The sequence below is a fragment of the Tursiops truncatus genome, chromosome X, assembly GCF_011762595.2.
Source record: "Tursiops truncatus isolate mTurTru1 chromosome X, mTurTru1.mat.Y, whole genome shotgun sequence".
In the NCBI taxonomy this organism is placed as follows: Eukaryota; Metazoa; Chordata; class Mammalia; order Artiodactyla; family Delphinidae; genus Tursiops; species Tursiops truncatus.
Window position 1 is genome coordinate 73949029 of NC_047055.1, and position 13159 is coordinate 73962187.

General features: G+C 42.2%; 1 protein-coding gene across 4 annotated transcripts in view; it reads right to left on the reverse strand.

Annotated features, from left to right (window-relative positions):
• Nucleotides 1-4107: 4107 nt before the first annotated feature.
• Nucleotides 4108-13159, reverse strand: part of EDA2R (ectodysplasin A2 receptor) — a 69011-nt gene continuing 59959 nt past the window's right edge. Inside the window, exons 3-7 of one of the 4 annotated variants that reach the window (XM_019949090.3) lie at nucleotides 11495-11673; nucleotides 10855-10940; nucleotides 9049-9213; nucleotides 5849-6241; nucleotides 4108-4244 (exon numbers count right to left, since the gene is read on the reverse strand). In XM_019949090.3, coding sequence (XP_019804649.1) covers nucleotides 5850-6241; nucleotides 9049-9213; nucleotides 10855-10940; nucleotides 11495-11673 — 822 coding nt within the window. In that variant the 3' untranslated portion in view covers nucleotides 4108-4244; nucleotide 5849. Of the gene's footprint in view, nucleotides 6242-9048; nucleotides 9214-10854; nucleotides 10941-11494; nucleotides 11674-13159 lie in introns of all 4 variants that reach the window. The other 3 variants (XM_019949091.3, XM_019949089.3, XM_019949092.3) reach the window with 3 other exon arrangements.

Genomic DNA, 13159 nt, shown 5'->3' on the forward strand with positions numbered 1-13159 from the left:
CACACAATGTTCATACCATGAGGACCTTGCTCCTGGTTGGCACACCTGTGCACTGGGGTAGCCCCAGCAACCAAGGCTGTTGTCTTAATTGCTACAGAAAATATCATTGCTAAGAAGTTATTCTGGGCTGGGTATTCTAGCCAGGAAGTTTCTTGTCTTGTATGGGGCTCACAGTGAGCTTTGCAGTAATTGTGTTTATGGATATACCGTTGGGGAATTTTGCTACATTGTTGCTGTTTTTTTCTGCAATGTTGCCCTCAGTGCCACTATAGTAACTGTACCATCTTAAAGCAGTTGTTAAGGGGAAACACTGGAGAAAGCCCTGGTCTGGGGATCAGGAGACTTGGGTCAGACTGATCTCTGGCCTGACAAGCCACATATCTAATATGAGCTGTTTTACTTTTCTTCAAAAGGGATATAATAACACCTTATTCAGGGGTTTGTGAGGATGAAATGAGACCATAAACATAAAAGAACTTTGTAAATTATAAAGTCTAGAGCAGGAACAATGAATAAAGCTGGCTGTAACATTTTATCATAATATTATTGTCATTATGACTGTGACAAAATCACTACCTTTGCCATAGATACAGCAATCTTAGACTTGGGCTTGAACCACTGCCAGGCACATGGTGACCTTTGAACACCTAAGGCCTGCCCAAGCTGAATCATCTTCTGTTTGGATACTAGTTCTTGCCCTACCAGAAGCTGCAGACATGACTAATTAGAGCCAGTGAGATAAGAATAAACTGTCCCAGAAAGAAAAGAACAGAGAACCTAAAGATCAAGGCCTAAACACTTGGCTCACACGTATTTGCCAATACCTGTGTTAAGTCAGGCTGCTTGGTGCAGGCTAGTAATTCAATTGCTTCTAATCCCCAGTCCAGTACAATGGGGCCTGTTTACTTTTTCCCAGGTGCTTTTAGCACCCTGACCAATGGGCTGTCCCCGGAGCCCTTAATCAATATTTGTAGATGAACTCTCCCCAAAGATGCATTTAATAAAATCCTGAAAGCAGAGGTTTTGTGGTAGAGAGCATTCATTTGCCAGGGCTAGGTCCTAATGAAGTGCACATGCAATTTAATGTACTTAATTAACCACCAAGTACTTGTGGGACAGAACTAGCTGTACAGTCCTCAAAAAGATAGCCAGATAATAAAGAAGAATACAGCCTCCAAGTTGCTTGTTCCTTCCTGGTCATGAGATGTATAGGTAGGAATTAAAGCAAAAACAAACTTCAGAAAGAATCAAATGGGAAGGGGTGGTGGGAAATCTGGGATCCAACTGACATGTTAGTAGAAAGTGGCAGTGAGGCTCCCTTCCTCTCCCCACTCAGCTACTCCTAAGTATATTAGAGGGTATCTTTGGAGGACTGCTGGGAGGTAATTTGGGGAAATCAGGCCCCAGAGGGAAGGTCACCTTGGCTCAGAAATTTTCCGTAAGGTTCCAATAAGGCAAATTCCAGCCCGGCTCCCTGCCGGAGGTGGAGAGTTATAGCACTTCAAATAAAGGGTGAGGCCCAGGAGATCCACAGGGAAATTATTTGCTCTGGCCTGTGCTGCATCACAGGACCATCACTCTTCAAACATGCATAAGATCTTCCAGCTAACCCAGGGAGTGTGGTGAGTCCAGAGGGATCTGGAAGAAGGGAGGGGGAAACTTGTAGGCCATAGGAGGTAAGAGCTATAGGGGAGAGTAAAGCCAAAAAAAGACCCCCCAAAAAACAAAAAAACAAAGAAACCCTCTCCATCCTGGATGTGGATGAATTCATGTGCTACTTTTCAGTGGAAGACTACACTGCTGCCTCCGTAGCACTTAGACTATGGGGCCAGCTGTTTTTTCTGGCGGTGGAGATGAATTGCCTTATTCAATCTCCTGCTCTTCCCTATGTTCCTTAATGATATTTTAAGGGTTATTTAGGCAGTGTCTAGTGGATAGAAATAACTAGTGCCCTCCAACACCTCTGCCTGTCCTTCTGCCATAGCCAAGAGCAGTTTCTGCTCAAACTGTCCTTCCCTGGCTCTATCCTCAGCCATGGAATCCACACTTCAGTCTGGGGTTGGGAGTGTGGAGCACGCTGCCTTTCCAAAATATGAATTGCTTTGGGTAAGTTACTACTCCTATCTAGGGCTCAGGTTCCTCATCTTTAAATTAGGCATGTATGACTGAATTTTTTTAGAATGTAAAACACTAAAGTGTTATAATTGAAAGATTTGCTCAAATATCTGTAATCTACCTGGGAGAGGCTTTTAAAGATGGGATATTTGTCCCCCTCCCACCTTTAAAGTTAAAGTCTCAAGTCATTGCCCAAACTAAGATCAGAGACTCTTAAGTTGAACAGAGGAATACAGGAGGGAGGACAAGTAGGATGGATACTCCTACTGGCTCCAACCTTTATACCTTCTTTCTTACCCCCAGTGGCAAAAGGAGATAAGATAGACAGATAGAAAGGGTTTTGTCTGACCTTGCAGCTCTTCTCACTTTTTGATCTCTTGAGAGACAGTGCTGAATGGAAAGTCTCTTACCTTTCCACTGGGGTCAGATCTGGCAGAGAATATACATCCAGGTTGGCTACAGGGTGGGAGTAGGGGAGCTGATGGGAGGGGGAGAGGATAGGTTTGGTATTGTAGGCAAGGATATTACCTCATTCACATTCAGGCATAAAGGCCTTATTTGTCCCTCCACCCCTTTTGCTTCCAAAAAGTGTTGTTTTCTGGAACAGATATGCCAGAAAAGCTACTACTTTAAAACACTGTCTTCTAGAAAATGAAGATTTCAAGATATTGGAGATGACCCTAGCCTTGATAATTACCCCATACATTACTGAGTGCAGTCACCTTCCATTTCTGAGCCTCAGTTTCATCATCTGCAACCTGGAGATGGTAATTCTTGCCCTGCCCACCTCAGGGTGTGTATAAAGATCCAATGAGATGATTGCTGTGAATACACACTGCAAACTGTAAAGTGTAGCACATATACGTAGTAAATTCCAGCATTCCCACCCTAAGATACAGTCTTGGTTTTCACAAATTAAGTCACATCCAACATTCTGAAGTATATAGGTTGCTCCCAAACAAAGGAGAGAGTTGCTCTGCTCATCTGGGCAATTTTTCTTTCAAAATATGACCCACAGTGAGGAAGTGGGTATCAGCCCAAGTAGCCCATTATGGACATAAGGGAGACTTAAAAACAATCCATGGTGCCCACATCTGAGCCTTGATGTTCTCATCTGCCTTGTGGCATCAGCCATGGAGAGAGAAGTTCCACTTTATTCTGAGAAGCATGTGAAACTGGTGGTGAGGGCTCAGCAATTGATTGTTTTTCTCTAAACCAAGAAAGCACCAATGGTCCCTGAGCAACCCTAGGGCAGGCTTCATGGCTTTAACAACACCCACACCAGACACTTAGCTCCTAAGTGTCCCCCACTAGATCTCAGGGATTTCATGGTCACCCCAAAGATGAAAGCTCTGAGCTCTGAATTTGGCCCTTGGGATCTAGAGGCTCAGCCTTGGGCTTAAGAAGACAAGGTACCAGGAAGGGACAAAAGAGGCAAGAAAAGAAGAGAAATAAGATAAAAGGAACTTTAGGAAGTACCATTTTAAGAGTCAAAAAGATGCTTAGTTGTATCCCCACTAAAGAAGGTAAGAAACCTATAAGTGGAGAGGAAGACCCCAGGGGGCAAAGGGGTTAGCTCCGTGATTGTCACAGCCACAGAAGTCTAAGAGATGTGTGGGGAATCAAGGTTTCAGGCCTCTCCTAAGATGTGTGTAGGTGTGTGTGTGTGTGTGTACTGGGGAGGGGGGGGGGCAGTGCAGAGGAATGAAAGAGGGAAGAGTTTGATTTTGTCCCTAAAGTGCTAGGTAGATGTATCAATAGGGTACTGAGAGGCTCCCCCTTCAGATTCACCTGACCAAAGATGCAGGCAGTAAAACTCTACCCCATTCATTGCCATCCCCTTCCCTCCTCTCTATAATCAAGCTGAGCTAGGAATATGTCCGGTAGTCCCATGACTGGGGAATCTGGTTCTCCAGGCTATCTAGGATAGGAAAGCAAAAAATGCTGTTGGTCAGTCTTGGGAAAATTATGAAGGATCAATCCTTTGGTGGGATGGGATAGGATGTGCCCCGTCTGTAGAGTACAGGCTGTTGTGGATACCACATCCTATGCCCCTGCTGCTGTTGTGGTATAGGAACAAGGCAGGAGAGTCCAGGGAGAACGACGGGGCTGCCAGGAGCCCAAGAGACCTAGGGAGGGAGCAGAGCAAGTTAGAAACCTATGGGGCAATCTCACTAGCTCCTTCCTCTTCCCATCCCTCAAAAAATGGTTTTAGGCCAGTGGTTAAGGTATAATAGCAGAAAAACATCACTTGTGTGGGGTGGACATGATGACAGTTCTACCCTACTCTATGTTGGTGAGACAATTCCTCATGAAACTGGGTTCAGTTTTAAGCCCCCCATACTTTAACGGAACCCAAAGTGGTACTTTCCAGAGAGGAGATGCTATCTTTAGACTTCTTCAGGGCTATCACAAGACACAGGAAGCAGATGAGGTCTGTGTGGCCTGAGGAGCAGAGCAGGACCCAAGGGTGGTTACTATAAGAAGACAGAAAGGTTTTCTTTACATTGAGCTCAAATCCACCAGTCATAGCTGCAATACATGTTGGGCAGTAGTGAGCTCTCTGATACTGTAAGTATGTGAGCAAGGATGACACAAACACTTCTTGGGGATATTATAAAAGGGACTCAAGAATGGATTGGAGGAGTTGGAAGAGAGGTTGGCCTAGATGACCTTTAAGGTATCTAGGATGACTGGTTTAATAGGAGTCTTGGCTTTCACCTACATATTGTTTATATTTTCTTAGGTAAGATATAGGGAGCGGGAGTCATTGGGGGACCTGGACAATATCATAGCTGGAGAAATATGGAAATGGGTGGTGAAAGTAATTGGTTAGTTGAAAAATAGGAATCCACCCTCATGCTTCATACTGCCCCTTGTTACTTACATGGAGCTCCAAAACCTGTGCTCTAACCCAGTTCTGCCACTGAAATGCTCTGTGACTTTAAGCAAATCACTTTCCCTCTCTGTGTCTCAGTTCCTGCCTCTATAAAGTGTAACCTTCTTACCATAAAGGTATGTTATGAAGACCAGACGAGTGTAGTGTATATGTATGGATGTATTGGGTTGGTCAAAAAGTTCATTTGGGTTTTCCCATAAGACGTTATGGAAAAACCCGAACAAACTTTTTGGCCAACCCAATATAAATTGTGACTGGGGGCAAAGACAAACTAACATGGTTTAAACACCTCTAATGCATTAGACACTATAAAAGGCACTTGCACATGCATTTCTCATTCAACTCTCACAATATAAGGTGAATAGTATTTCCTACTTTTCACAGATTAAGGACCTGAGACTCAGAGAGGTGAAGGGATTTACACAAGCTTCACACAAATATTAAGGAATGGAGGTAGATTTGAAATATAAGGCTTCCAGATGCCAAGGTTTGTATATTTTCCCACTGTACCTTGGTGCTTGAATACATGATGGGAGATAACTGAATATAACTATTAGACAGTGGGGCTCTGAGAGAGATTGCAAAAGGCCAGGATAGAAAAACTGGTGTCATGTCAACCTGGCCAGTTCCTTGACAGCTGTAGGCCCAGATGTATGATGTATGACTGACTGGCTTAAAAGATTAACATTATCACAGTTGTCCCTCCATCCACCAGTGTTCCTAGCTTGCTGTTCCTCTGACACTAGCCCTACTGAACAACAGTACTCCAAGGGATAATTCCTTTTGGGGGTGGTCCCCAATTTCTGGTCTTTCTACCCTACCTTTCCAGCTCACCTCAGTAGAGTGAAAGGCTGGGTACTTCAAAGGGTACAGTGAGCTCCAGTCTGTCTCCAGAGTGTTCAGCTGTGTTCCCCCTCAAGGTCTCAGCTCCAGTATAGGAAGCAGAACTGGAAATCTTTCGCAGGTCCAGCTCTGTACATTCGATGGGAGTGTGGACCCAGTGGGAGTGGCTCTCTGAGGCACAGGAGGCCAAGGTAAAAGACTCCTGTGTGGGGAAGCCACGAGTCGAGCTGCAGTCGTCATCCAGGATGGGGTTAAGTTCCTGGGTCTCAAAGATGCTTTCACTCAGTGGGGACTCAGGACTGGTCTCCTGGCCAGGTGGCATGGGGAAGAGAGATTCCTCTTCCGCTGCCTCGTCAGCCTCATACTGCAGCGAACCTCCTGAAACTTGAAGCAGAAAGCCACTGAGTCACCCAAAGGCAGGGCTTTTCTTAGCGGGGTACCTGGTCCTGAGCACAAAATCAGGAAAGATCTGGGAACTAGTGCTCCCCCTCCCATCCCTGGGGACCAGAGCACCTAGCACCAGGCTGAGGTGACACAGTTGAGAAACATATTTACATTGGGGTATCAGATTAAGGTTACCTGGTGGTGGATCAGGGAAAATTGTCAATTTCTCCAGAGAAAGAGAAATCCTTTGTGGGAAGCAGGATTTTAACAACACCCACACCAGACATGATCTTTATTCCCTGGTGTTATGCCAGTGTATATGTTGTGTTATATGGCAAAAGGCACTTTGCAGGTGGATTTAAGATTATGGACCTTAAAATAGGTAGATTATCCTGGATTACCCAGGTGGGCCCAATGTAATGACATGTGTCCTTAAAAGGGGAAGATGAAGGCAGAAGAGTCAGAGAGAGTATCAGATATGTGAAAGGAAAAGGACTTGACCACCATTGCTAGTTTTGAAAATGGAAATGGGTCATAAGTCAAAGAGTGGGTGGTGTCTAGAAACTGGGAATGGTTCTCAGCAGACAGTCAGCAAGGAAATGGAACCTCAACCTTATAACTGCAAGGAACTGAATTCTTCCACCTTTCTGAATGATCAAGGAAATGGATTAACCTCTTGATCTTCCAGAAATGAATGCAGCCTCGGCAACACCTTGATTTCAGCCTAGTGAGACTCTGAGTCGAGATCCAGCCAAGCTTACAAAGCTTCTGATCTATGGAAATGGTGAGATAATAAATGGGTGTTGTTTTAAGCCATTGAATTTGTTGTAGTTTGTTCTGGCAGTGATAGAAAATTAAAACACCTTTCATGCATAAGTCTGATTCAACATCAGGTTACAAACTGAGAGCCTATGGGATGTGTGTTTGTTTGACCCCTGCATTGTGGTTGTGGTACTTTTTAATTATAACTCATTGCCATAACTTAAAACTATTTCATATAAAAATCCAGAGTTTTGGCTTCTCTTGAAAATTCAGAAGATCTTGAAACATTGAATATTCCTACATGGTAACAAACAGCTGAAACTGAGTAGTAGATTCCTCTTTAGACAGGGGATGAACTAGTCAGTTTGCCACAGTCTCTACTCCTCTCTAATGAACCTTATATTGGATCCAATTCACATATTCATCTCCCTTATACAACCCTTGTATTCATGTAAGTCAGTGACTCCTGAAAAACACCTCCTGATAAATGAGAAAATGTCTAATCTTATTTCCCCTGTGGAGACCCTGAGGGAGCTGCCTGCCCTCGTATCCCCAGAAAAGGGTACTGCATTATTATCTTGAGGACAGAGGACGAGCAGAGAAGCGTTACCCATTTCTCTTCTCCTGAGGCAGGAGGAGGGAGACAGGCAGCTCTCAGATGTTGCCTCATCTTCTTCTTTCCGGGCCCTGGGGCCCAAATGCTTCATTTCCCATGTTTCATGCCCATGCCCAGGGACTGGGCAACAGCTTTTATCTGAGAAACTGGCCTCCAAAGTCAGAGACAGGATGATCCACCCTGAGCCACAATGTTCCAGGAGACACCAGAGAGTAGAGGAGAGAGAATTAGAGTTTGAGAAGGGTCATAAAGGGGTAACAGTGTTGCCCTTGTGCCCTGCATCCCCTGAAATCCTAGATTCACCTCCACTTAAGTGAGAGGTAGAGCCAAACATATCTTCTAAGCTTTTTGAAGATCATCTGGCAGACCCTAGATCCAAAGTAACCAAGGTAGGCCTATATAAGCAGAATCTTTCTACACAAACAGAGAGGTTGAAAAAAGTTGTGTTGCTTTGGACCCAATATACAGTGGGCTGAGGAGGAGTCCTTAGCACCTGTGTATCTAGTAGAATGTGTCCTCCTCTTTCCTTACTAAATCAACTCTGCTTACTAGCCTGGGTTCCTATTTTGGTGTCTCTGTCCAGCTCTCAGCTCCCTTGATGGCACTGAAGCTGCACTGAACCTCAGTACTATTGACTAAAGATCTAAACCCTTCTCTGGTCTTGGCCAGCCACCATCTCACCTCCCCTATATCTTCCCTCAGTGACCCGGCATTCTTGTCTCATATTCTTGGCTAATGGCTGGACTTGTGCTGAAAATAGATCATGATGTTACTCCTGATTTTAAATATGACATTCCATCTAAAATTTCACATGGCCATCTCCTATGGGCTGGGCCAGAGCTCTGGTTATCATTATTGTCTGAGGAAAAATGTCTAAGTTTGCCAATTCCTCTGGACATTGGGCTCTCAGTTACCACATTTGGTATACTACTATACTGATAACCATTGCCTGAGACCTCACCCACTTTTATTATAGTCATGTCTCATTCCAGCCAGCCTTCCTCTTTTCCTGACATGCTCCAGAATCTATACCTATTAGTAGATATAACTAATTGGAAAAGAACTTAGAAATCAACTTCATCTCTCATTTTAAAGATTAAGGAGAAAGAGGTCCAAAGAAGCTAGATGACTTATCTAAAGTTACACAATGATTTAGAGGTAGATTGGACTAGGACTTCAGATGCCTTTCCCAAGGGTTTTCCCATAATGTTGTAGCCCTTTATGAATCACCACACCTTAAAGAACCAGGTCCTATAAACTCATAGGGTCAGCCTCAATCATCTCTGAAGTCCTGTGCATTCTATTGCCACCCCAGATATTTCAGCACTGTAGGGAAGGTCCATTAACTCTCAACCCCAGGAAATTCCTCTCTTCTGCTAGTTAGAACCTTGTTCCTGATTCATGTAATACGTGAAGCAGCTACCCTTACCACGCTGGCAATTTCTGTTGAAGAACTGCTTGCAGTAGAGGAAGAAGAGCCCCAGGAAGGCCAGGGTAAACACCATGAGCAGACTGCTCACCAGTGCAACAAGTGTGACCTCCTGAGGGGATACTGTGGGTACATCTGCCTTCACTAAGCTCAACTGGAAGGCACCTGTGAGACAAGAAAGTGGGGGAGGTCAGTCACTGTGGGTAGTCAATAGTCACCCTGACACTGGGCCTGGACTTCCTCAGGCCAGCACCCTCTCCCCAGGGTCTTCCTCAACTAGGGCTGCTAAACTGGTTCTACTTCTTTGTAGAGCAGGGGAAAGTATAACGAATAAAGTGGAGGAACTAGCATATACTGCTGGTATGGTATAAATTAGTATAGTTATTTGAAGATGCACATATCCTGTGGTCTTTCCATGTCACATACAGTTATATAACCTAGACAAATAGAAACAAACTAAAATGTTCATCAGTAGGGCACAGGATAAATAAATCATGATATAATTCTATTATGTAATATTATTATATAGCATTTAAAATAAAAGACCTGTATGGATCAATTTAAATAATCCAGAGAGGAAAAGCAAATTGGAGAGAGAGTATATAACTTGATATCACTTACATAAAACATTATAAAATATAAAAAATAGCATATAGAATACATTGCTTATGAATATATATATATATATATATATATATATATATATATATATATAAAAGAATACAAGTATCAAAACATGGGTGGAGAGTTTGGCAGAGTCATAGTGCTCACAAGTTATCCACATGCTTCTCTGCATTTCCCATACACCCTTGTAGTAAGGCCATAAGAGTACTTCTGGCCAATGGACTGTGAGTGGAAGTAATGTGTGTCACTTGCAGACTGAAGTAGTTAAAAGCCAGTATGTCTCCTCTATCTCTTAACCTGTCCCATCAACCTGGAAACCACATGGTTTGATGGTATAGTTACAAGATAGAGTAAGATCTTTGCATATGAAAAATAAACTTTCATTGCATGAAATCACTGAGATTTGGGGGTTTGTTACTGTAGCATAACCTACCAACAAGATACACACAATTTCATGATAGTGGTTGCCTCTGGGGAGGTAAGGAGAGAATGGAACTCAGAAAGGATCAAAACACAGATTCCATTAAACTTGTGGAATCTTCATTTAAAAAAAATCTGAAGCAAATATGCAAAATTTTAAGATTTATTAATCATTGATGTTGTGTAACTGAGCATTTTTCTTTTTATATTTTTCTGCATTTAAAATATTTCTACATATTTGAAATACTTCATGTTTTAAAAAGATATCAATAAATTAAAAAATAAGTGAGTAGACATATAGTTGGTAGATAGACAAAAATAATAGACAGATAAATGGATAGTGATATGGGCACAGACTAGATCTTAGTGCTTCATTCAGCCTTTTACTAGTCCTAAGCATTAGGGACTCCTATAAACTTCAAATAAATAATACACAAGTGTACAAATATTATAATTTACAAAATGCTTTCTAACCTCTTATCTCACTAGAACTAGGCAGAATCCCATAAGGTATGAAGAACAATGATTTTCATGACTTACATTTTTTTCAGGTGAGGGAAATGAGGTTCAATGAGATTCAATAATTTATAGAAGGTTACACAGATAATATATTGCAAAACTATTACTCAAATCTAACCAATTCCCTTGCCAATCTACCCTATAGGAAGGAGTATGAGGGGGTAGGGGAAGTCTTTACTATGCTGTCTTGCTGTCACCCAATGGATTGGGGGGGGAAAGGGGAGAAGAGAACTGGATACACACACTGAACCTCAGAGGTGGGGGTCTGCTTCGTGCATGGGATACACTCTTGATCCTGCAGGCCTCCAATACGTGTCTTTTGGTAGAACCTGTAGTCAGAGCAATAAAAAATGGCAAGATGATCAAACAAGCAATGTACTTGGATTGGTCCTTCTTGAACCATAGGCAGCTTCTAAGAGTCTTGTCCTCCAGGAAGCCATCACTCACTCTGACCCCTCGTGAGTTCTCTGCCTCTATGTCTGATTCTGACTCAAGAGTCCCAGACGCTCCACCTCTTCCCCCATTCACCAAACCCTATAACCAAAAGGGGAACTAGTCTCACAAGAGAAGGAAACACTGCTTTGACACCAACTGCTTCCTAATCTCTTCTAGGTCTACAGTGAGATTTACCTTGAAACTTGGGCCTGAGCTAAGCATGCCAGCATGATAAAACAGCTGTTTAGTACTCATCTGTAATTGACTGCGTGCTAAGTACTTTATAGAAGTATCTTGAAAAAATAATGCTTCTCCCTCAGGGGAGCTTAAACTCATCATGATATGGACAGTTAGAATACTTCAACTAGGCCCTGAGAGGTAAGGATGAGGGAGACCTCCAAGGGCTACAGAATGCCCAGAAGAGCTTGGCCTTATGTAGCAGGCTCACCTGGGCAGACAGTCCCCACAGATGGCATTAGAGGTAGCTGTACAGTTCTCCTTCTGGATACGATTGATGACAGCACAGGTGATGCAAGTATGACATCTATGGTGGCCCCAGCTGCTTTTATATCTGCGGGGAGGGCAGGCTGCGCAGTATGCATCTCCACCTTCTCCATAACCACAATCCTTCAGTGAAATGGGAGTCACTAACATTACTCTACAGAAACTTGGAGAGAGGATTAGCTATGGGACAAGTGGACATTGTACGGAGTAGCATTTTACAAACTGCAAGTTGCAACCCATTACTGAGTCATGACATCAATTTACAGTCAGCATAGGTTAGGTTATGCTATGGTAAAAAAGTAAACTCCAAACCTCAGTGCCTTAAAAGAACAAAAATTTATTTCTCACTCACACCATTTTGCTTACCAGAGATTTCCTGGGGGCTCTGTTTTACGTTATACTTACTGGGTTACCCAGAGTGATGGAGGCTTCATCTTTGTGCTACCATGATTGGAGCATCAGAGAAAAGAGAATATTGTGATCTGTGCACTGGCTCTTAAATCTTCCCCCAGAAATAACTCATTTCATTTTGCTCACGTCCTTCACCACACACATCACCTGATCATTACTAACTACAAAAGTAAAAGAAAGTATAATTCTATAGTGTGCCAGAGCTGGGGAACTGGAAATATTTGACAATGAATGCTAATCACTACCTATCTTAGTATTGTTTTATAGAAGTTTTACAGATGAAATATGTAAGTATGTGTTGGGTTGTGATGAAAATTTTATTTCTTACATTTTACTGAACTACAGTTGACTCACAACATTATATTCATTTCAGGAGTACAACACAGTGATTCAATATTTTTATAGATTACACATCATACAAAGTTATTATATTATTGACTGTAATCCCTGTGATGTACATTGCATCTCTGTGGTGTATTCAGTTTATAACTGGTAGTTTGTCCCTCTTAATTCCCTTCACCTATTGGGCTGGCCAAAAAGTTCGTTTGGGTTTTTCTGCAGGATGTTAGGAACAACCTGAATGAACGTTTTGGCCAAGCTAATATTTTGCCCTTACCCCTACACTCCTCTCCTCTGCCAATGACTAGTTTTTTCTATGTATCTGTGAGCCTGTTTCTGTTTGGTTATATTTGTTTATTTGTTTTTCAGATTCCACATATAAATGAAAACATATAGTATTTGTTATTCCCTGTCTGATTTCACCTATTACTCCACCCCTCTCCTCTCTGGCAACTACTAGTTTGGTCTCTACATCTGTGATTGTCTCTGTTTTGTTACATTTATTTGTTTGTTTTGTATTTTTAGATTCCACATATAAGTGAAGACATACTGTATTTGTCTTTCTCTCTGACTTATTTCACCTAGCATAATACCATCTAGATCCATCCATGTTGTTGTAAATGACAAGATTTCATTATTGTTTATGGCCGAGTAATATTTCATTGTGTGTATATATATATATATATATATATATATACATATATATGTGTGTGTATATATATATATATATATATATATATATATATATATATATATACACATACATATACCACATCTTCTTTACCCATTCATCTGTTGATGGACACTTAGGTTGCTTCTACATCTTGGCTATTAAAATAATGCTTCAATTAACACTGGG